At 42.2% G+C, this 24163-nt stretch overlaps 1 protein-coding gene across 4 annotated transcripts; it reads right to left on the bottom strand.

The window, feature by feature from the left end:
* Window positions 1–642: 642 nt before the first annotated feature.
* On the bottom strand, window positions 643–21498 carry LOC119899263 (phosphoribosyl pyrophosphate synthase-associated protein 1-like). 4 transcript variants are annotated; one of them, XM_038713790.1, is made up of 11 exons: window positions 20839–21498; window positions 16000–16052; window positions 15799–15889; window positions 14578–14750; window positions 6989–7104; window positions 6742–6797; window positions 6293–6438; window positions 4694–4735; window positions 2633–2703; window positions 1884–2030; window positions 643–1161 (listed from the first exon to the last, which is right to left on the bottom strand). In XM_038713790.1, exons 1-11 carry the CDS (start codon window positions 20994–20996, stop codon window positions 1003–1005), a joined length of 1212 nt encoding a protein of 403 aa, XP_038569718.1. In that variant the 5' UTR covers window positions 20997–21498; the 3' UTR covers window positions 643–1002. The 4 variants fall into 4 exon arrangements, with proteins under 4 accessions (XP_038569718.1, XP_038569719.1, XP_038569720.1 ...); XM_038713791.1 differs by having other exon boundaries at window positions 15799–15865; window positions 20839–21497; XM_038713792.1 differs by lacking the exon at window positions 4694–4735 and having other exon boundaries at window positions 20839–21496.
* Between the last annotated feature and the right edge of the window lie 2665 nt (window positions 21499–24163).

Here is a 24163-nt window from a genome sequence, read left to right as displayed (position 1 = left end):
CTGACTGAGCCTTTGTGGGTCATGTGTCAACTTGTGAGACTGTGAATTACTCATTTATTTGAATTTATATTTGGAAATTATCACCCAAAATAACAGTGACTCTACACCGTATACGTGCAGTGGTAGAGAACCTCAGCTCTAATAATAATAATATTAATGTAAAAAGTACATAATATAAATACAAATCAAGGCCCAATGACAATCACATGCCAGCACTCTGCCTACATTACACCAAATCTTTTTCCTACACTCTATGTCTCCTGACTAGTGCTGTGCTATGTATTATAGCCTACTGCAATCATAAAATGCCAAAACACCTCATGCATTGCAGAGCTCTTTGGCACAAGCTTTATGATGAACACTTTCATCTAACTATAGCTGAACACTGCAATTTGACAGGTCATGCTTTACTATGCTTCATAAAGCAGGCGGCCTCAGCTATGACTGAAACCGCTACTGAAAGTTTAGGTTCAGGTGTGAACCCACTGTACTGTACATTTTTGACAGTTCCAGAAATTTCTTCACACTTAAAATGCAAACCATGGGTTACTTACTAACACCAGCTGTGGTACATTTATCCAGTTAAAATATATCCACACATTTTTCACTTTAAATCTACATGGTTGGAAAAAAAAAGACAACTTTAGTCACCCAAGAAGAATGGTTTTATTTGCCAAATTCTGCAGTGTATTCAGAGGCTGCACATGATACAATATGTTGTGCTATTCATGTTTTCAGATGGTAGGACGCATATTTTAGTGAATTAGAACTGTTGGTTTTGTTTGTACAGTCCCGCTATGTGACATATCTGAAGAATAAAGCAGAGTTTGAGTTGCTTCAAATGTAACATACAGTAAATAAAGCCCATTTCTGTCAACATGTTTCTCAGCAAAACAAACAGGAACAACAGGTTAAAGCAGAGAAAACTTGATTCTAGGCCATCGGTGTGTGCTTGATAATGTTGACTTTGTGTGTGCAGGAATGTTAAGTGTGTGTGTTGCCTCAGTCATCCACAGCGATGTTGCGGAACAGATAGGCCATGGACTCTCCGTTGTGGATGCGCCGAATCGCCTCGGCCAGGATCATACTGACATCCACAGTTTTGATTTTTGGACACTGCAGCTTCTGCACCTCGTGAGGTACAGTGTTGGTCACCACCACCTGGAGGCACAATACAACAGCCTTAGTGACTTTGTTTCAGCCCACATGACTATAGAGACTTTACTGCCTTGAGTCATTATAAATTCTTCTAAAGCTAAAATTATCAAATTCTAAGATCAATTTTGGGGCTTCTTCTGAACTTGACTTTTTACAACTTTATCTTTAAATGAGCATTTGATTGGTGGAGCTAGGTGAGGTGGTACATACTGCGGGAACAACTGATGCATGACCAATGCCACATGGACATGATATATTCACATTAACTCTGCATTTAAACAAACCACAATCTAATTTAGTGTATTTTTACCCAATAATCAAAGCCAGTCCTTAAGCTGAATTCAGGGGAAAAGTCCCCTAAACCTTCTGACAAGGTTAATAATACATATGACATTGACTCAAGTCAAGGCACGAGTCAACAGGATATCACACTGTTTAAGTCTGTTGGTCACCAGAAATAAATGCTACTAAAATGTGTCATTTGTGTTATGAGTGATTTGTCATACACGCTTTCTCTAGCTTCACACCTGAGACATTAGTCATGACACTAGATAACCATGAAGAACATGCATACAAAGTATTACAGATTCAGCATTACTAAATATAGAGGGATATATTACAAATCTGACACATTCTCAGTATAAGCCAGAATACTGATTAACTATGTTTTTCCATTTTCTAAGTAGGAAGGTAACCTGATCCAACATCAGCCAACACGATTTTACCTCATCAATAGCAGACTCCTCTATTAGTCTTGGTGCATCTGCAGACAGCAGGCCATGTGTAGCCATGATGTAGATCTTGTAGGCTCCTCTCTCCTTCAGGATTTCTGCTGCTGCAACAAATTCCTCCACATCATCTATCATGTCATCCTGGGAAAGTGACAACACGGTCAGGCATCACACAGGGAAAGCAATTCAAAATATATTTCAATTGCTGAAAAACTTGAATGCCAACATTTTCTCTCTTTTGGGTCAACATGTCATGTTGTAAACAATAATGAACATTTATGAGGTTTGTTTTTAACATCTGTGACTTAAAGTGGCATGACGAACGTGAATCTCCAACATCAAAGAACAAAAATCCCCAGAAATTCTTGGCCTTGCTGGGATATTTTGTGGTAATCTCCCCCCTCATGTGAAACATTAGCAATGAACTCACTGAACCTCATAAAACCTGTAAAACTACTAACAAATGCCACATAGAAAAGGATGTCACAAGTTCCCTAGAGAAAACTCAAGGTTTTATGCATTCATTATTTTAAATTTGCATATAAAACAACCCCCCCCAACTAAGTTGACTTAATGATTAATATGTGAAAATCTCACTCTAACCGTATGAGGACCCAAAGATTAAAACCATTCCTCAGTCTGTATCTTTCAAAACCAGATGTTTTTGAGAGGTTTCAATATGAGGAAAGAACTGATCAACTGCTTTAAATAAAAGAAAATTACATAAAAGCTTAAGGTCTTACAACAATGATAGCGATTCTGCCTCCTACATCTCCAACAACAGTAATAGGTGGCTTCTCCTTCGCCATCATCACTGAAAGACACAGATAGTGGAATATTACTTTCTGGAAAATAATTGAGTTGTATGCTGTAAACCCAATCAGGAACAGATTCTTGTGGCGAGGCAAAGTTAGGGAGATTTGGTGAGAAGAGATTTGGTTAACCTGAAAACATCATGCAAGAAAGCTCTACCCAGCAAGTGCCCAGCTACCACAGGACCACCTGGAGACTGGTGAGACAGAGTTGTCTGTGGAACCAACGCTGCTGCTAAATCCTAACCAGGACTTAATTTAGGTTTACATGGTGTGAGTGCTTTTGGTATAGTGGTAGCTGGACACGTGGGTGTAGAACTCTTTTAGGAACCGCAGACCAGGATCGATAATTATTTGTAATCTAATCAAAACACTATAAACAGATTACAATATTGATCTTACAAAAAGAACAACTTATCTTGGACCTTATCCCAAAATGAATACTCTCAGCTCTGACAAACATATTGAAATGATTAAAAGTACTTTGAGTGATTTCAAGTAATATTCGATCCAAGTCCAGAATGCACTGCATCTGACTTGTAGCCCCTCCCCAACCCCAAAACTGAGGCCTTGACCATGCCCATAACCTTCTTCCAAACAATAGCAAGACATGTTCAGAGGTCAATTCCCAAATCCATCACATTGCCCTCTGTGCATAAACTAGAATGTAACCATTTCCAGGTCAGAAAGGAAGCCACAAAACTACAATCAAAAAGCAGTGATTAGAACTGTAACTGTAACTAAGTAACTGTAACTAAAGAAAATCAAGCAGTTTCTGAGCCCACAACTGAAAACATCAAGCAAAAAGTTGCAAATGGAAAACATGAGTAGAATTTTTAAAATGTCATGAGTGTCAGGCATGGATATTATTACAATTAATGAACTATAATCTCTACTTCATAAATCAGTAACGTGCCAAGTTATGAGTGATTTCATAACCTAAATCTAATCAATATAAACAATTCTATCACACACCGTTTCATGCCTCTACTGGGCTTTGGATAATTAACCTTGAATTTTAATGTCTAGCTGCCTGAGGATTTCAAATCTGTGATAACTAAGATAACATAATTCATGCAACAGTTTCTCACTCTGGAAATAATTAATTTCACAAAACAAATTAATTTCAACTGAGAGAATGCGAGACTGAGGGCTTCCAACAATTATCGACACTTCATGGAAAAATTATTTTCATCTAATGATCCAAGTGTGCTTCAATGTATGCGGACGTTGCTATTAAAAAAGAAGGTAGAGTATTTCCACTTGCCAAACGCTCACTCACATCTTTACACGTAAGGTAGTTAAACCTTGATCGGGCAGGTTCCTGACAGTGTTTTTTCTTTGTACTGTTTGACCCAGATGTAAACTCACATAACAAGTTCAACTGAAAGAAATCTCAACATTGCATTTCTGCTGTTGAACAGATCTGTTACTGAAAAGCAAAGAACACAGCTGGAGAAAAGTAATGCAAGTCCTATATTCTATTATAACCACAGCAGGGTATAAAATATCTTACTTCAATGAGGATGTCTTCAGTATTCAAGTCAGCTTGGATTTAGCTCCAGGAAGAAGCCAAAAACAAAATGTGCTGACAGTTTTGCTGCATTGGGGTGAGACATGCAGATCTCTGAACAGTATTTAGATTCTAACTGCTGTGGGGCAACAGCTCTGCTTTTGCTACATAATTGGTTTCATAAACAACAGTTTAAAATGTAATGACGAGGCAATATAACGATGTAAGTGAGTGAAAAATAATTACATTTTCACTGCCTAATCCATCACTGCTGCCGTATCACACAAGTGTTGGCAAGGATTTTTTTTATTTTCCCCCTAGGATGGCACAGAGATATAATTAACAACTATTATAGGATTATTGTCACATTAAGTCTTGAATGCCCACATGTGAAATTTAGTGGGAACCCTCAGTAACTCATTCTGTCATTCCATGCAATCAACAGGAAACACAAATGGATTCAAGCGTTATGATCATACTTGGAAGCTCTATCCCAGGGAATGGGACATGATGTCTGCTGCCTGTTTGCAAAAGATAGGATGGTACAGGAAATATTAATGCACAATTTGACATACAACCATACAGACAAAGCATTACAGAGTGCTCAGTGATTTCCAAAATAAACTCCTCTATCGTGTTTTTGAGGGGGAGCTTCAGTGGTAAGAAGCCTTTCTGTGCCTTGAATTGACATTTCAAATAATCGATGAGTGAGTGAGTGAGTGAGTGAGTGTGAGAGAGAGAGAATGAGTGAGTGAGAGGATGAGTGAGACTCCTTTTCGAGAGAAGAAAGAGACGGCTAACATAAAACACATTTCTAAGTCCAGGGGGAGCAGAAGTACTATTGTAAATTCAGCTGAAAAGTGAGCAGGCGGGACAGGATGAGATGAGGGGAGAAAAATCTAAAGGAGGAAGAAAAAGAAGCCAATGTTAGCCACTGCCTGCAGTATTTCACAGCTGGCCACAACAACTCCTGACCTTTACATGCCGAGAAAATTGTGTGTGTGCACGCGCGAGTGTCTACAGGGTCAGCATGGTCACTACTCTGGTCTTAAGCTGGCCATTTTAGGCAGCTTTAAGAGAAGACTGAAACTGTGAAAAAAGGTCATCTCTGCTAACTCCGAGGTATTTGGATCTTATAAAGAACAGGACAATAAATATACAAAAGATCCCGAAGAAGAAGACGTAGGTGAGTCCTTATGTGCAACAATTTAGGGAATTATACTTTGGTTTATGATTTGTGTGTGGCTAGAGGCACACGAGCAGCAGATGGCAACAAACCATGGAATTCATTTTTCTCACAGCTCGAAATGCAAGCATTCTGACGTCCCTGTTGAAAATGTAGCTCTCCAGTAGGGAGGGGTCACGATTTTACAATTTTAGTTTAGTTAATAGTCGTTCATAGTTCATGCAACTATAGTCTTGTCTTAAAACATTTCATTAATAAAAATATAAATATTTTTTCCCCCCATTGTTTATCCCAGTGCCTGGTAGTGACGTGTCACCAACATGTGTCTGGCACATTCTCGTTAAAAGAATGGTCGAATAGTTCCTTGTGACTCAAATAGTAGTTTTGTTTGAAAAGCCCATCCCTACTCTCCACGTCACCCAACAAAAGAGCTGAATTGGCAGAAACCGTTTCTCCAAGGTTCAACGTTTCCTATCTGCAACTGTAAACACTCCATCCTTTTGAATTCATTAAACATTTATACAATTCTTGCAGATAGTGCAGTTGCAGTCCAGTATACTGTCTTTATACCTAGCGTAACACACTTATGCATAACACAATTTTAAACAATTAGAAAAACAACGTTACTCTTTTTGTATTCACAAGTTAAATAGTAAAAGATGTGGATGTGTATATGATTTTCATCTTACACACAGGACCTGTTCGAACAAGAAAAGCGACCAGAAATGAAAAACAGAATCAAATCGTTAAACTAATTTGATTTCAGTACTGTCGTAACAAATATCTGTGAAGGATAAACCCAGACTGTGAGGGGTTACAGAAAAAGAGGAAACAAAAGGAGTAGAGACAGAGAAACTTGTGAACGGGCATGTTGCTGCGTTGTTTGTCTTACATGGCAGCTCAAGGCCAGTGTGTCCTGTGGTGGTGCGGGACAAGGGAGGAGATTGTCGACCATCAACCATGTCTGATTCTGACTGATGGGCCTCCCCGTGCATCACTGCCAGCCCAAGTCGCAGCCTCTCAGCATAGGACTGAGCTCTGAAACAGATGGACATGCCGACACATAAGAGTCAGAGAAATATCCAATTAAACAGACACAAAAAAATGTATATTTTTTATTTATTTATTTTTATATATACACACACACACACACACACACACATATACATACATACATACATACATACACACACACACACACACACACACAAGCTGAAAGAAGTTTGCACACAAGCTTGAACATACCTATAAAGACAAAGTCTTTATGTGTAAAACAGAGATGGCGGCAACTAGATAATTTAAGGACTTGCAAGTTCTGAATGGGCCAGCCTTTCTTATTACCTCTTGGCAGCTGAGGGTGTCTTTGCAACAATTATGGCATTCCTGTAGTCTGGGATCTGAGGAAAGGCAAATATTCTTTTCAGTGCTAGAATATAAAACTGACTCCGATATTTCATATTATTTAATCATAAATTAGTTCCAGAAATCATTCTTTGATTTACAGTAGAACACCATTACTGTAATCAAGCTGTGCCTTTTCAACAAAAGAGGCACAACTGTCCAATGTTCAGTGTTTATGCAGCCTCACCTCCTCCCTGATGTACTGAATGAGGAAGGGGGAAGCTCTCAGGTTGTCAACAGGGAAGTTGAAGAAGCCCTGGATTTCTTTCTGGTGGAGGTCCATGGTGATGATGTGAGTTAGCCCTGCAACACCAAAGACACACACACACACACACACACACACACACACAGTAGGTATGGCTTCAGATCAAGTTATTGCAGTTTATTATTGGGACCTCGCCACATGAGGAACAAAGACCTACACATAAACACTAAGCCTTAACAAGAAGGCCTTCATGTCAGGAATGAAGCCTTGTTACTGCCCTTGGGCAGTCTGTGTCGGCCCGGTGTACTGCTCCTTGTCTGTCCTCTGCAGGTCCTCCCCCGCACGCTGCAGCCAGGAGGCTAGTGTTCACACCTGTTCCGAGTTGGCAATCAGCCAGGGAGCGTGCAAGTACAAGGTGCAGAGAGAAGGCAGAGTGTGTGTAGAGAGCGTGGTGAGCAGATGTGAGCGGCCAGACGGCTTACCGGAGCCGGGTGAGACTACAGTGGCGTTCATGGAGTGTAGTGCAGTGTGTCAAATGCAGGCCTCGCGCTGGGGTTTACTCCCTCGATGGAGGGAGGGTAGTTTTATTATTGTGTTAGTTTATCCTTTGTTGCAATCTTATGAGCTACCATTTAAGTTCACTGGCATGTTGTCTAAACCGTACCTGATCTAGGCGCTTCCTTTTTGTTTTTGGGAAGTTGTTTTCTTTGTATCTTTTGAGAATCCTTTTGTTAATGAAAACTGTAAATAAACGCCAGACTCTTTACTTATAAATCTTTCTCTTGCTCCCTTCAACCTGGAATGATCTAGTCACTAACCTCCTCCTCCCCTGGACTTTCCACTTGATGTTCCTAACAAGCCTTAACAAAGAAACACTGCCAAACCCCCTCAGGTCCATATAATTGCGATTTTTATTGAATCCTAAACCTGGACAAACCCCACAGGAAGGCAGGAGACTCCTCACTCCTATTTTGGTGATTCAATTGTTAGCCTTGATCTCATTTTTATTGCAAAAGGAGACATTAACTTACCTCAATTCCCAGGTGGTTATCTTTGATATGCTAAATGGAGCATAAATCAAAAATCTTATAACCAAATCAGTGTGCGAACTATACATAGCATTCAGGGAGCTCAGTTTTTTTCCCCCCGTGACGGAGAGGAGGGGGGACTGACTGCGATTCTTACTGCTGAATCATTAATAGCTGCATGCATGTAGGCCTGGGGCTACAATTACGCTTCACACAACAGCTGCGGCTGTGTTTGCGACCTGACCTTTCTTTTGTTCATGACAGGGAAGAATTTAGAAAGTTGCGTGGCACTGCAGGGAGCCCCCAGCTGGAATAGTAAGCCTACATGGATCATGCGTAATATTCATCCAGCCAGAGGTAACGATCACGAACCGTTCACAGCGTGTCGGTCGTACTAGCGACACAACCCGTACCAGAGAGGTAGTGGGGCGGACCAGGGACAGGACATTCAAAGCACATGAACACACTGATTAAGTAAAAATTTAGAGGGAGAAAATATGGCCTGTAATATTTTGTCTCCTCGTTATACTGACAAAAGAAAGATTTTAAAGAAGTTTTTTATTTTATGAATTACATTTTAGTCTCGTAATTTTTCGTCAACAATATTGTATGTTAATATAGTCACAGTCAGCGTCTAAGGACATTGTCGCTGTCTCCTCTTCGTCAGGGAAAAAAAAAAAAAGACAAAAGGTATATATTTCGTTTAGTTTTGTCTGACGAAAGTAACACTAACGTGAAAGTCTCACAATATTTTAAGTAAGACATGCATCTGGGGTTCAAAAGCTGGAAAGTACAAGTGTATATGTTAAAAAAAAAAAAAAAAGTGTAACATTAAAAAGTAATGTGGTGCACAATTTAATGCATCCCCTCAACTCGGCCAAGCGCATAAATTACTCAACAAGACTTTGTATGCACAGCACACTCGGTATTTTGTGTACAGCCCTAAGTGGCTCTGACATGTGCAGCTGAAGCTACAGAAATACCTAAAGACTAGCTGAAACCTACAAAGACTGCACAAACCACAAAAAGATTGGGCCCCATGCAAGAACCACTTGTGCAAACAGTTCTTCTTAAGTGGCTTGTACAAGTCATTTCAGAGAACTTGCTGTATTCACCAATTTTCTTTTATTTGAATTTTCTCTTGGGCTCTAACACAATTTAGAAGTGGTCCAGAGCTCTCCTAGGAGTCATGTGCAATTTGTCTGCTGTTATCCCAACCTAGGTTTTTTACTAATTGCTCTAAAGCAATTTTGAAGATTTGTCTCTGTATATAATAAAGTCAGCTTTAAGTGTCTTCTTTTGGATAGCTTTGGAAGAGTGTGACAGCATGTTGATATTATCAGGGACGGATGAATGGTTGTTGTCATGCTTTAGATTACCACGGACATTGCTTCTGCATAAACCTTATGAGTGAGTGAATACAATAGACATCACACTGAACGGCTGGTCAGTAACAAGGGGAGTTCTGCCGGTCGACGTCCCCGCAAATCCTGCGAGAATGATAATTGTTGCAATCGACAGCTTGCATTTTATATATGCTGTGCAATTTGTGCTGTAACATCCAAAAAAGGTGAGATGGAAAGCGCAACGTTTGGGTGAGATCCTGGATGGAGAGGTGGGTAACGTGGACTGTATAGCCTACGGAAGGAAATGTCAGTCACAAATATCAAACATAAAATGTTTATGAGAACAAAGCGACTTAATCCGAAGACTATGGCTGAAATGATTCATCGATTACTAAAATGCATCAACGCAAATTCTTTGCATCGAGGCTTCGTTTAATCCATATAACTATAAAGCACACTGTTCCCCTTCGAGGGAACTCGAACTGTGTCGGTGACGACACTATGGGAACGCCTCTAGGCGTGGCAGGGCTGAACTATGAATGAAACTACTCCAATCCTATTGGTGTTACTAGAACGGTATGTGTGTGACGGCGTAACCGGAGGGGGTATATAAGCATACTGGCACATAGGACACATTAGATTCTTTCTATTCAGCAGGCACTCTGGCTATATTTGGAAGCTCCATCATCCTACCTGAAGTCGAGACAAAGCAGATCATGTCGAAGCGATTCCGACAGTGTGTCTTTCCATGTGAGCATTTCATCACGGAAGGTGATACCCATGGGATGTGCGTCTCATGCCTGGGGATGTCGCACGCCCAGGCAGCTCTCGAGCTCTTGTTCTAGAGGATGGTCGGATGCGCTCCCCCCGTGGCACAGGCCCCGCGGTCGCTGAGGCGTCACGGCGGCTCCAATCCTGGGGATCGCAACGCGAGATCACCGAGGGTGCCAGAACAGCTGAGGCCTTTTTCCGGTCCTCGGAATTCGAATCCTCGTCCCCGATCGGGGGCCCGTTTCCCGGTTTCTCCCACTCGAGGGGTGAGTCCGGAGAGACTTGCACGATCTGGCTCTGAGGAGCTAGATGTGCTTAGCATGGAGAATGACTTTGGGGAAACGGAACGTCATCAGCCCTCACCAGGATACGCGGAGTTAGAAGTGGTAACGCGGGCTGTGGCCAAGCTGCACATTGATTGGCCACAGGCGGTGCAGCGGCCATCGGTGGGCAGCAAACTAGACGAGCGGTTTCTGCAACACCGAGCGCTACCCCCGCGTTGGCCCCTACCATTTTTTCCGGATCGTGGAACAAACCCTTCTCTGCACGGCTGTCTACATCCCCCCGGCAGGAGTATTACAACGTGACGGAGATCAGACAGCACGGCTACGGAGCGGTGCCACGAGTGGAGGAGGCGCTGGCTAGCTACCTCTCTCCCAACCTCGCCTCATCCCTCCAGACGCCGGCGCTCCCCACCAAGCCGTGTCGGATGACGTCCGATTTGGTGGGCAAGGCCTACATGGCAGCGGGTCGAGCTGGTGCAAGCCTGCACACGATGGCTGTCTTGCAGGCATACCAGGCCGATCTCCTTCGGGACTGTGACGTAGGGGGAGGTCCCTCTGAGGAGGACCTGACTGAGCTCCGTAGAGCGATGGACTTAGCTCTCCGTGTGACCAAGGAAACGGCCCGTTCCACCGGCCGATCCGTGGTGGCTTGGTGGCTACGGAGCGCCATCTGTGGCTCAACCTCTCAGGCATCCAGGGGAAGGAGAGGGCTTTTCTCCTGGATGCGCCCCTCTCGCCTACTGGCCTGTTTGGCGAAGCAGTGGATGCTGTCGTCAACAGGTTCCAGGACGCCAAAACTCAGGGAAAGGCGTCATCTCCCCCACCGGTCAGACTCCAGGACCTCGACGGCTCAGGAAAGTAGGACGCAGCCTTCGTCCAGCACCTACCACCGCAGCCAGAAGCAGAGCGTCGCTTCACGGGATCCCCCTCAACCAACCTGGGACGCAAGACGGAGCTCTCGCCCACAGCCCCCCAGGAAGACGGATCTGAGGACCGTCATTCAGTCTCGGCGGGCCCGGGGGAAGAGGTCCTGAGACTTCGAGTAGGGGCCCCCCCCAGATTCTGCGGGATGGTCGGGACTGCAGTACACGCAGAACAGAGGCAGGTGTTGGGACAGGAAGTCCGCTCTCTGCTAAAGAAAGGGGCCATAGAACTCATTTCCCCGCCGGTTCCCAAGAAGGACGGAGGACTGCGTCCGATTTTGGATCTGCGGTCCCTGAACCAATCTCTGAGGAGATTCAGGTTCAGGATGCTTACCATCCCCGCCATCATCAGTCACATGCAATCCGAGGATTGGTTTGTCACGATAGATCTGCAAGACGCTTATTTCCACATCGCCATCCGTCCCTCTCACAGGAAGTTCTTGAGGTTCCCCTTTGGGGGCACGGCTTACCAGTATCAGGTTCTTCCGTTCGGCCTAGCACTATCTCCCCACACGTTCACCAAATGCATGGATGCAGCTCTGGCTCCGTTGAGGCTCCAGGGCATCCGCATACTGAACTATGGGAGCGATCTGTCGCCGAACAATTATTTCGACAGACGCCTCACTCACGGGATGCCATGGTGCAGATGTGGCCGAGGCCGCGTCTGTATGCGTTTCCCCCAGTCGCTCTGCTCCCTGTGGTTCTGGAGCGGGTCTACTACTAGTAGCCCCGTTTTGGCTGGCACGAGTGTGGTTCTCGGGTTTAATATCGCTCTTCGAGGGCCCGCCCTGGCAGGTCCCTCTGAGGAGAGACCTGCTGTCCCAGGCGGAGGACCGGATCTTTCACTCGCACCCCGCCCTGTGGCAGCTATGGGTCTGGCCCCTGAGGGGGTGCAGTTCCTAGAGGCAGGCCTGACGACAGGAGCAGTCGAGACGCTGCTCAGCTCCAGAGCCCCGTCCATGAGAAGATGTACAGCCTAAAGTGGAATGTGTTCACCACCTGGTGCAGAGAACGGGCGGTGGACCCAGTTACCTGCTCGGTAATTGTGATACTGGAGTTCCTCCAGCACCGTTTCTCCGCTGGCCTCTCCCCGTCCACGCTCAAAGTGTATGTGGCTGCCATTGCAGCATTCCACGCCCCTCTGAGTGATGGGCCCTTGGGGAGGCTTCCGCTGGTCGTGCGCTTCCTCCATGGAGCCCGGAGGATGAGACCCGTGATTCGTTCCAGGGTTCCCACCTGGGACCTGGCAGTGGTTCTCGAAGCGCTGGCTGAGGCCCCCTTCGAACCCCTGGAGGCAGCTGAGGCCAAGCACCTGACCCTTAAGATGACCTTTCTCCTCGCTATCACCTCTCTGAGGAGGGTGAGGGATCTCCAGGCACTTTCGGTTTCTCCCCGATGTCTGGAGTTTGCCCCGGGGAGGGTCAGGGCCATCCTGCACCCTTGTCCAGGTTATGTCCCTAAGGTTCTGGACAGATTGGCAGGGTCCACGGTGCTGCAGGCGTTTCATCCCCCACCTCATGTGACGGTGGAGGACGGGAGACTTCATCTGCTCTGCCCTGTCAGAGCACTGAGTATTTACACTCTGAGGTCTTCCCGGTGGAGGAAAGCAGACCAGTTGCTGGTGTGTTTCGGGTCCCCCAAGGCTGGGCTCCCCGCTTCTAAACACACCATCAGCAACTGGATCGTTCAGACTATTTCCCTGGCCTATCAGGTGCGCGGTTTTCCTTCACCTATGGCGGTGAGGGCGCAATCTACTCGAGGCATGGCGGCTTCTAGGGCCCTCCTCGCAGGGGCGTCACTCCAGGAGTTGTGTGATGTGGCTGGCTGGGCCACCCCTCACACTTTTATCCGGTTTTACAGTCTGGACCTTCCTTCTGCACCCGGCACCGGTGTGCTCTCCTCCTAGTCGTGCGGTCAGGTTCTGCACGCTGGGGGCAGGCGGGGTTTCGGCGTGGCCTAAGTGGGTATCTCGTTCCCATAGTGTCATCACCGACGCAGTTCGAGTTCCCTCGAAGCGGAACGTCTCGGATTACATACGTAACCCTTGTTCCCCAAGAAGGGGAACGAGACACTGCGTCAGTCTGCCACACCTCACCCCGCCTGGAGTGACTTGCTTCATAGAAAGGGCTAATGTGTCCTATGTGCCGGCATGCTTATATATCCCCTCCAGTTACGCCGTCACACACTACCGTTCTAGTAACACCAATAGGATTGGAGTAGTTTCCTTCATAGTTCAGCCCTGCCACGCCCAGAGGCGTTCCCATAGTGAGGCGTCTGTTCCCGTCACTGACACTTTGTCTCGTTCCCCTTCTCGGGGAACAAGGGTTACATTCGTAACCCGAGACGTTTCACACGGACATTTATTACTGTCGCACATCGCACTTATGCTGTGAACACGACGTGATTATGATGCCGCTGTTTGCAAAGTGGAGGAAGAGAGAAAATATCAAGGGACAAAGAAGAAAGTGTAAAAAGTATGGGATTATTTCAAGCCATTCAAGCTAGAAAACAACAACAACTCTGTAATGTTACAGTCCGTCCACCGTAAAACGAAACTTATGTCGCCTCGGCAACAGCCCGACGACACCTGATCAGAAAGCACCCAGTGTCCAGCGAACCAGAGACAAGGTAACAGTAACGATTAACATTTAACTGAAATTCTGAATGATTGTTTAGCTGAAGGCTAGCCAAAGTAAGCCACAGTCCTCAGCTGAAAATGTAACCAGTGCATTTGTTGTTTTCCGTTTTGGGTCATGAGCTGTAACGTCACAGTCAAGAGTTAACTGGGTGTCGGGGAACTGCACTTCTTAACTCACCTCCAGCTCTCTCTGTAGCTCAGACAATCCCTGCTACCTGCGTGTGCTAATCCATTCTTTCACCCATATTCTTTGTCTTTAGAATTGATATTTTTATAATAACAAACAACAGCTGTTTTGTATGCAGGATCGCTCATTTCCTGTTTCACTGTGTTTTCTTGACTAAACGTGGTTTGGAGACCTGCCAAGCAAAAGTACTTCTTAAACGACACATCGATGAATCATTTAAATAATCTATAGAAGCTTCGAGTACTAAATTCATCGTTTGCTGCAGCCCTACTGAAGACTTCAGGTTAGTTCGTTTAGTTATGATTTTATCTGCACCAGCTGATCCAGCTGAATTATTCAGTTGGTATAAATACCGTCAATAATGACAAAGGAAATTACATTATACAGTCCATACCAGCTTTGGCTAACATGGATGCCAGCAGCTTGCAGACAATGGATCCCCTCTTCCTCATCTTGCACTGCTTGCTGTAAGGAAAGTAGGGTATGACCCCGATGATATTCTTGGCACAGGAGGTCTTCAGGGCATAAGCCATAACCAGCAGCTCCATGATGGCTGTGTTGACATCTCTGAGAAACAACACATTAAATTCAAGACACTGTCTTAGATATCATGACCTGTAAAAGCTGTGCTGGTATACAATAATTAGTCTGAGCCTAGGGTCGTCCACAAAGAAAATCCAAACAGGCACAGAAGCATATGTTGATGGGGATTGATGAGTCAGCAGCTTAATGATTGTTTACAAGATCACCATCTCATAAATCACTGTAAATGAAGCAAACAATGTCTGACAAAGACTTGCCTGTTTTATTCCCACTGTTGGCACATGGCCTGCTATGGACTCTGCCTTAACCAGCTTTTCCTCTAAGCCCCAAGCCAAAAATAATCTCAAAATTTACTGGCTGTTGAAATACAAGTGATCAAGCTGCAACAAAAGGAAACTAAACTTGACCTAAATATGAAGTTCTAAAACCACTTGCAAGATAAGTTTTAAATCAATATCCCCAAAGGCTAGAAAGCAGAACTCTGGGTGGTGAGATTTTGATAAACTACCATGATGGTTGTTAGTTGGATGACTAGGACAGTTTCACTACTTTAGAAAGGTGAAGAGCTGCTGGTGTAACAAGATACTGTATGTAGCCATTTTGGCCTTGACAGCTTGTTGAAACCAGAGATCCCCACACAGGCAGGTCAGCAGCCTGCGAGGTTTGCATTGACGAAGTACAGGAAGCTCCAACATGTGATGTCCCCTCCTGTGACCTCTGGTTATTTTTCAGAGCATGCCTCTTCGTCAAAGCAAATAACTGATTAACAAGGACCAACTGGTTAAAGTGACACAGTTAGTGTTGCCTACACTGTTTCACTTCCTGCAAAGGTAAACTTCATTTGGCCTCAAATCTCCCAGGCAAACTAATGCTGAAGGATTCTTAAATGTGAACTAAAAAACGTTTTTTGACTTGTTTCAGTTAAGTACACAGTAATGACAAATGCAGTATATAGACATACACACACTGGCACAGCCAAGGAGAATGTGCTTGCGCTAATAAAACTGATTAAAAATGCACTGCAAAAACTTCTTAGGGTTTATCATGTACTATGATGCTTTGATGTTATTACCTGGGAATGGTCTGAATGATAAAGATGTCTTGTCCACGGACTGACTCTTTCACATCCACTCTAGTCTCTGAAAACAACCACCCCCACCCCCCAAAAGAGAAAAAAAGAAAACAATCATTGTTCATGTGTGAAGCCGAGTGAGAGGACATTCAACCACAGTTCATTCATTGTGGAAATGAGGGACCTGAGGATCAGCCTTACCTGTATTTGACTCTTGACAAACCACTGACTTGCCCAACTCGACCCCCAAGCGTCTGGGGAAAAAATAAACAGGCCAGAGAGGTTGATAAAACCATTTGCAGAGGTGAAACAATGTGGTGATGAATTAATTTGTTGATTAACAGAAAAATAATCTGCAACCACTTTGGTAATTGATTGATCATAATTTTCTCAGCTATGAATCAAAACATTCTTAGTTTCCAGGTTTTCAAATGTGAGGGTGTGCTGCTTTTCTGTTTTATATAACAGTAACTTGGATTTTGAACTTTTGGTTAGACAAAACAAGATATTTAAAAATCACCTTGGGCTCTGGGAAATTGCAATGGGCAATTTTTCACTCTTTTGGACATTTAATAGACCAAACAATAATTAGATTAATGTAAAGAATTGGCAGACTAACCAATTATGAAAATAATTCTTAAATAACTTTGCATTTCATAACTTTACAAATGCATCCTGACCGACTATAAAGTGACTGTGCAGGTAATTTATTTGCAGTTGTGATTTCATTAAATAACTGTGACATCCATAAACGAAGCCCACAAATTTACGGTTTTGTTACGTCCATCAGTGTAATTGTGATAAGACTGCAAATCTGTTACCAGCTTCAAATAGAAAAAACCAAACATGAAAACGGCGACAAAAAACACTACCAAAAAATGTATGTTTTTGATATTTCGACATTTAGTGCAAAACAGTCCTGATGCATCGAGCCAAACTCTGAACAAGCCCGGGTATTATGAATACAGCTGTGCCATCAACAGAGCATACCTCAAATGTCACACGAGAGTGTCAATAATAAAGAAGGGACCTGATGGCTCTGTAAAGCCAGCACTGATGAATAAGAGCTTGGCTTGGTGACAGTGGGAGGCTCTGCCAGTACAGTCAGCAGCTAGGCAAGACGGGCATCCCTGCCTTTGTAACCTCACCCTGTTAAAATCCCTAACCTTGTTCAAATATTTGATATACTCATCATCTATCATGACTATAGTACCTATAAGCAGAGAAATAAAAAGAAAGATCAAATACTATGGGACACGTGGTTGAAGTGTTATTTCTGTTTATATATCCATTTGTCTAACAAGAAAAAGCTGCAAGCATACTGCAAAGGAGGCCCAGTTTGCAGCCTTACAAACAGCTTTCTAAGTCCCATTCAGTGAAGGATTACATGGTCATAAAAAAATAAGGATGAGTTCACAATGTGCACCTCAGAGTGAATGTTCAAAACACTATTCATTAACATTTACTGTGTGCTTGTGCTGTTATTTAACCTTTGCTTCCCAAGAAATCTCTACTTGGCTCTACAATGACAGCACAATATCCTAACCAATGTACTGCCATGTTTCCAAACAGAGAAAACTGAGAAAGCTAAGCTTTTCTTCCACTGTGCAAGCAACGCAACTTGCGCTTGGCTGTCTGACAAGCCTGCAGGGCTGGGAGAAACATGGCTGCTCTGTGATTTCAGAAGGCCAACAACAAGAGAAGATATTGGTGTTTGCAGAGATCTGGGTCAGCCAGTATTTTTCTTAAGGACTGCAAACAGATACTTACTATTGTTTTTATTTTCATATCATTCCATTGAATCTTACCTGGTTTCAGTTGTTTGTTCTACAGAGCCACTACCCATTTAAATGCCCTATAAATCATTGTCTATTAAATCATATCTGGCTGCTACATCCAGTGTGCAGTATCTGTACCCTACTTTACTCTCGAGAGGACAGTGTCTGCACTATACACTCCATTCATCGCAGCGATTATCACTGACAGCTCCTTTGAATCTCCTACACTGAGACATTAACCCAAATTAGTTATAATCTAAAGAAGCAAATCTTTCATCTTCACTGTGTAGCATTGTACACAGTGTGCTGTTAATCTGCTATTATACTTTTAAGGGAAATGCTGATTAAGCTCTACAGACTTAATCAAAGCAGCTGGGCTGACAAACTTAACTTCTTATCTTTCTTTAGTTTCTTATATTGCCACTATTTTATGCCAAAATTTGACATGTTAAAGTCAGATCATATTCATGCCAAGACATGAGCAAATTCTGATTATTTATTAGGAAAAAACAAAAAACAAACAAAAAAAAAACACTGAAAGAGCAGTAAGTCCATCAAGGGCCAATAACTCATGTAAGTGGTTTTATAACACGTTTTACATCACATTTTTCAATAGAAAGAAGGGACGCCTATCTAAGAATAGTGTACAAGATTACATGGGCAATAAACCATATTTAGGACAGATCAAACATAGCAATATAATTAGTCTAACCAAAATAAAATCGTGCCCAAAAGTTGACCACTTATAAAATATTGATCAATGATATAGGCCACATAAATGTAAGATCGGACAAATTATAAAACCAAATTGTTTTGCAATGCAATTACATACACAAGCACTTACATAGGAATATGTTTTCTTTCAATGTTGGAGGAAATGCTTATTAGTCACTTAGTATAGACACAAACTCTCCTACTGTTGTGTTTTCTGGAAGTTCAGACTTTTCCAAGTTTAATGTCCAACATTAAACTTGAACAAATATAGGCACTGTACCATCTGACTATTCTGCAATTTTAGAAGTATGTTTCCTTACTTACACAGGTGTTGTGGGATAAGTTATGTAACAATATTCTGTGCCATCATCTCAGCATAATCTTGTGGACAACACATGGTGTTAGTGTCATGAGTTACACTATGATTTCCACACTGTACAGTGAGTAATTGTTTTGTATAGTCAAACTGAAATGCTTTCAATTCAGAGACATAGCAGGTGACAAAAAGACGCTGAAGTTAGCTTCCGATTAATAAGTTAAGGGGAAAGCTAAAGGGAACTTAAGTGAAAGTTAACTTACATTGCTGAGCGACTGATTCTCCGTTTTTAGCACCTCTTACTACCGTGAAAGCTCTTAAGCACTTTAGGCAAAGCCTTAACGCTGTCTGAAACACTTTACATTGAAAAAAACTTTATTTGTGAAAATGAAAAAAAAGATTTCACTGCTTTTTCCCCCCACATGTAGAGATCCAAAATCACTACACCTATAACTCTCAAATCTGAACTAGATTGTCCCAGAGAGACTAACGTTTCTTTAAAGCACAGTTTCAGATATGTGAAACCTTTTTTCAATTTTTGAAAACACATTGAAGGGCGATTTATCTGCTTTTTTTGCATGTAGACCACATTAGACCAGGTCCATATCCAAAACCACTATACCTAGAGCTCTCAAATCAGGACTAGATTGTTCCAGAGAGACTAGCGTTTCTTTAAAACATAGCTTCAGATTTGTTAATGATTTATTCTCTTTGAGAAAATGAAAAAAGGATGATTATTTTTTACATCAAGGGGCCTGGCCTTACAGCCTTTTGACAACTCTGTCTCTGATTGGTTAGTGCATCTTTCCTCCGCTGAGGCTGGTTCAGAGCCTTTAAGGTTGGTGTTATGATGGTATTACGGTTAGCCAATCAGAGGCAGAGTAGGGGGCAGGACAAGAGTTGTTCTTCAAATGATATTTGTTGGATATATGGTGGGAAAGAAATTTTTTATTGAAGTATTCCAGTTTTTAGCTTTTTCCTGCCTGCCATAACCCTGTATCTGTTTAAAGTGTTGTGGTCTTGTGTTATCCCTGTTGACATAGTAAACTCTGTAATTCCCTTGCTTTTTGAGTCTGCCAAAGTCCAGAGGCTTCACTATGCAGATAAACAAGAACATATTACACATATAGTTAAACACTTATAGCTATAAATGCATTGAATACAGTGATGAATGTAACTGAGTACATTAACTCTTGTTGTGGAGTATATTCACTGTGTGGCAGAACTACTTAAGTAAAGGATCTGAATAATTATTTCACCTATGATTATATGTACTATATGATGTGTTTATATATTGTATATATTATGTATTTACTATGTCTAACTATAGACATCAACTACAGGCATCAACAGAGCGATTGCAGAACCTCTAGGTACACAGTTTTGTTTGATCTGGATTCACTCTGTAACAAACAACAAAAAATATGTAGCACTACAAATGCAGCTAATTTAGAATTTTTATCTACTGTGACTACAAGGTTAGCATTATTGCTAACAACTTTATGCCAACAATGCCTCAACATTCTGGAATCAGAGTGTTTTTCTGGTTGTGTCCATTCTGCTGACATTGCCTGAATGCATCAGAAGTAGCAGGACATGAGATTGGCTGTTTCACGCCTGCAACCAGGTCTACTTCATGGTACATTATGAAGTTGTTGCTGTAGCCCAATTTAGTGAAATTGCGCATTATAGTATTTTCACAAAAAAGAATAAAGCTTTCACATATCTGAAAGTATGTTCTAAAGAAACCTTAGCGTGTGGGGAATAATCCAGTCCACATTTGAGAGCTCTAGGCATCGTGGTTTTGGATCTGGACCTGGACCCGGTCTAATGTGGTCAACATGCAAAACAAAATCCCCAATGAAACTGCATTTTATATTATTTTCACAAATTGAATGAAAACGTTTCACAAATCTGAAACTATGTTTTGAAGAAACGTTTGCCTCTCTGGGACAATCTAGTCCATATTTGAGGACACCAGGTGTAGTGGCTTTGGATCTGGACCACTGTGGTCTACATTGAAATCGCCCTTTTTTCATTTTCACAAATAAAATAAAGTTTTTTTCAAATCTAAAAAAGTGTTTCAGACAACGTTAAAGCTTTGCCTAAAATGCCTAACAGCTTTCACAGCAGTAAGAGGTGCAAAAAACGTAGAATCAGTCGCTCAGCAATGTAAGTTAACTTTCACTTACATTGATGGCGATGATATTGTATGGTTAAAATGTAACTTACTCTGTGATCTTCTTGGCCAGCTCTGTGCAGGCGGTGGTGGAGTTGGCAGAAAAAACACGGTAGCCGCTTCTGGAAACATTCATTTTCGTGAAACCATACGACAGCTTTGGAGAGTGAGAAACCAAAGACCTGTGACCCCCAAAACGCCTAATAGGCATGTTGCTTTGGAGTCAACGTGGCTACGTTTCCCCCCAAACTGTCCCTTAATACTTGTACAGTAGCTTCACGCTAAAATCTCTACTCAGGCTGGTTTAGACGTCCACCAAGCAGACGCATCTTTCAGTAAGTATTAAAAAACTCAATGAACCCTTTGTGACGGACCACTGTGTAGGATACAAACTAAAACACCAAAGAGCACATGCTCCACACGTAACGTGCGACAACACTCGTGCTGGTGCTAGCGGCTCAACAACTGCCTTCACATCGACCAGCACCACAAAAAAAACACCCTGTCTACCAATAACTCGACAGCAGACAGAAAGCTGAGCCCTGTGTTTCCATGCGGCTCACTGAGTCTTTGTCGTCTCCAGAACAAACGCACACAACGGTTTATGTTACCATGAAGACGAACTGCAATGTGTCGAAAACTTCTGGAGCGCTGCAAGAGTGTAATAAATTCAAAACACTCCGCAGCATTTAAATGTGACTGCTGTAAACTTTGTAGCAATGCGAATGACGTGAAAGAGAACCAATCAGAGACTAGATAAAAGTTTGGCCAATCAGTACGTGGGACTCCTGTGACCTAAAATTAAAGTGCAACGACCACAAAATGCGGTGGGAACGTTGTCATGTTTGTTTGCCCTACATTTACAGGCTGCACGGTAGTAAGTAAAAGTTAGTAAGGCAATCATTGGATTCAGGGATCGCCCAGTGTCTTGAGTGGAGAAAGACATACTCAGGTGCTTTACTTCAGTAGAAGTAGTAAAAACACAGTGTAAAATACTCATAATCCTGTATTCTTACTGAATACTAATAAGTATTCTACCACTGTTGTCGGTAAAATAGACGACTGTAGAGGTCGTTGTCCAGAATTGTTATATGCTGTAGCTGCCACATTATTATGGAACATCCAAAGTGTCAGAATTAAATGAAAGAATAAATAAATAAATGCAGAAATATATCAAAGAAAGAATGAATGAATAAAAGAACAGATAAATAAATGGGCAAATATATAAAGGAAAGAATGAATGAATAGAAGAATAAATAAATAAATGCAGAAATATATCAAAGAAAGAATGAATGAATAAAAGAATAAATACATACATTTGCTTTTGCCTTTCCCCAAGCAGACCTATTGTCATTGCTTTTCCCTTAGAGACTTATTGTGTATTGCTTTTTCCTTCCTCTTCCTTAACTGTCAATCAATGTGTTGTGGCCCGCCCACTAAGTCCAACTAATCACTCACAGAAGTATTTCTCTCCATGATCAGAGCTGTGTAAAGGTCTGATCCACACTCCATACAAGTTGGTGGCGGTAACGCACCAATTCGTTGTTTGCCAACTGACAATAAAAGCACAAGGAGGAGGAAGAAGAAGCAGAAGAAGAAGGAAGAAGAAAGAAGAAGCTAAAGTTAGACAGAACTAGCACATGTCAATGTGATCTAAATGCAGAAGTCGATTTACCGGTGGTAACTGGAAGAGAGAGAGGGAGAGGAAGAGGGCGGAGAGGCAGAGGTGTTGGAGGTGCTGTCAGGGCAAGGAGAGGCAGAGGACCTACCCGGAGTGATGGCTCAATAGAGGACGAAGAAAGAGTGGAAGCCCTCCAAAGGAACCGGAGAGCTGTTACCGAGGTTTGTATTTATAAGGTTAATGTAACGTTATTATATTCTGACCTGTTTGCACTTTATGACAAACCCCAGCACACAGTGATAACATTATTTATATAGCAGCTCTGTACACATGTACCCCTGGTACTGTAATGTTAGTTAGTAGTTGAATGTTTTCATAGTGTAACATGTCATTTACTGGACAACAATGATTATATGAAGCCATATTATACAAGTTGAGCAAACACTGGCCAGCCTGTAAACCCTAATATGCAGTACCATATTGCCAACATAATGTCATGCAACTTATAAAGCCTTATTTTATCAGAAATTCTTTATTGATACCCAAGGGGAAATTCTTGGTCACAATTGGTAAGCTTGCATGTCAAGATACTAAGGAAAATAAATAACTATATAAAGTAGGTAAGTAGGAAATATAATTAAATATACAAATTATAAAATCTAAATAAAGGTAATGTGGACATGTAAAGTAATCAGCATCAACAGAAGTGTAATGATAAATAGTAGTAGTGCATTAAATACTAATAGTAATAATGAGTACTGGTATAGTTCATTTGGAATGGATACAATTTATACAACATTATTGAGACAGTAACCAGAGTATTGAAGCAGAGAATATTGCATATTGAGTATTTTTCCCTGTGTCCTCTTTCTTCAGAGACTCCTTCAGGAGATTATTTATAACGTTGACCCTTGAAGAACAGAGAGATCTCTCCACCCTTCTGCTGGAGAGGCAGCCAGGCCTGGTCTTTGATGCCTTGATGATGCATCAGCGCAGACATGGTGCCCCACCTTCTGTCGGAGTGCCAGGAGTACCTTGGTGTACTTGTGGTAACTGTAGGGAAATGCCTACGGACCAGGACAGGAAATGCTGCGGCCAGGAGCAAGCGAACTGTGTGAGCCTACAGCCACACTTCTCCCAGTACTGCCTTGAAGAAGGCTTTATTCGCATTCACAGGCAGTACCGGGAGGACATTACGGCATTAGGCAACATCAGGGAGCCTGGGGATGACAACAGGGAGTACCGCTATGGTACCTATGGACACTTCATCTATTGGCAACATAGAGCTTTAGGCCAAGAAAACTGACTTGTCATCCCCAGTTGTTGTGTTTGGACAAGTTCCCTGATCCTCAAGGACACTATACGGGTTTTATTCCTGGACTGTGAATTTCTTTCCAGGCCCTCTGGCATGGTCATACAGTTTCACACAAGTACTCACAAACCTGCCTCAGCATCATCAAGGCATCAAACAAATGTACATAGTTAACATTTGATTTATTATTACATTTCTATAAATTATATTATATTATTATTATTATTATTATTATTATTATTATTATTATTATTATTATCATTATTATTATTATTATATATTTATTCATATTTCTCCCCTCTTTATTTAAATTTGATGTATGTTTTATAGTTATATATTGTGTTATAGTTGTTCAACTGCAGTTCTATGGTATTGAAAAAATAAAAGGTAAAAAATAGAAGCACATGGTGTTTTAATTTTCATTATATACATTTGTACATGTGTT

Source organism: Micropterus salmoides, unplaced genomic scaffold (assembly GCF_014851395.1).
Source record: "Micropterus salmoides isolate LMB-PRFRI ecotype aquatic unplaced genomic scaffold, ASM1485139v1 Ms_hic_scaffold_12, whole genome shotgun sequence".
NCBI classification, from domain to species: domain Eukaryota; kingdom Metazoa; phylum Chordata; class Actinopteri; order Centrarchiformes; family Centrarchidae; genus Micropterus; species Micropterus salmoides.
The sequence above is the reverse complement of the archived record's forward strand: the minus strand, read 5'-3'. Positions and strand labels throughout refer to the sequence as shown.

Coding starts and splice junctions, on each gene's coding strand:
- LOC119899263 (XM_038713790.1), bottom strand. CDS start 20,996: ATGCCTATTAGGCGTTTTGGGGGTCACAGGTCTTTGGTTTCTCACTCT. Junction 16,053..20,838: donor CTGGCCAAGAAGATCACAGA/GTAAGTTACATT, acceptor TTTTTTCCCCAG/ACGCTTGGGGGTCGAGTTGG. Junction 2,031..2,632: donor GCAGAATCGCTATCATTGTT/GTAAGACCTTAA, acceptor TCACTTTCCCAG/GATGACATGATAGATGATGT.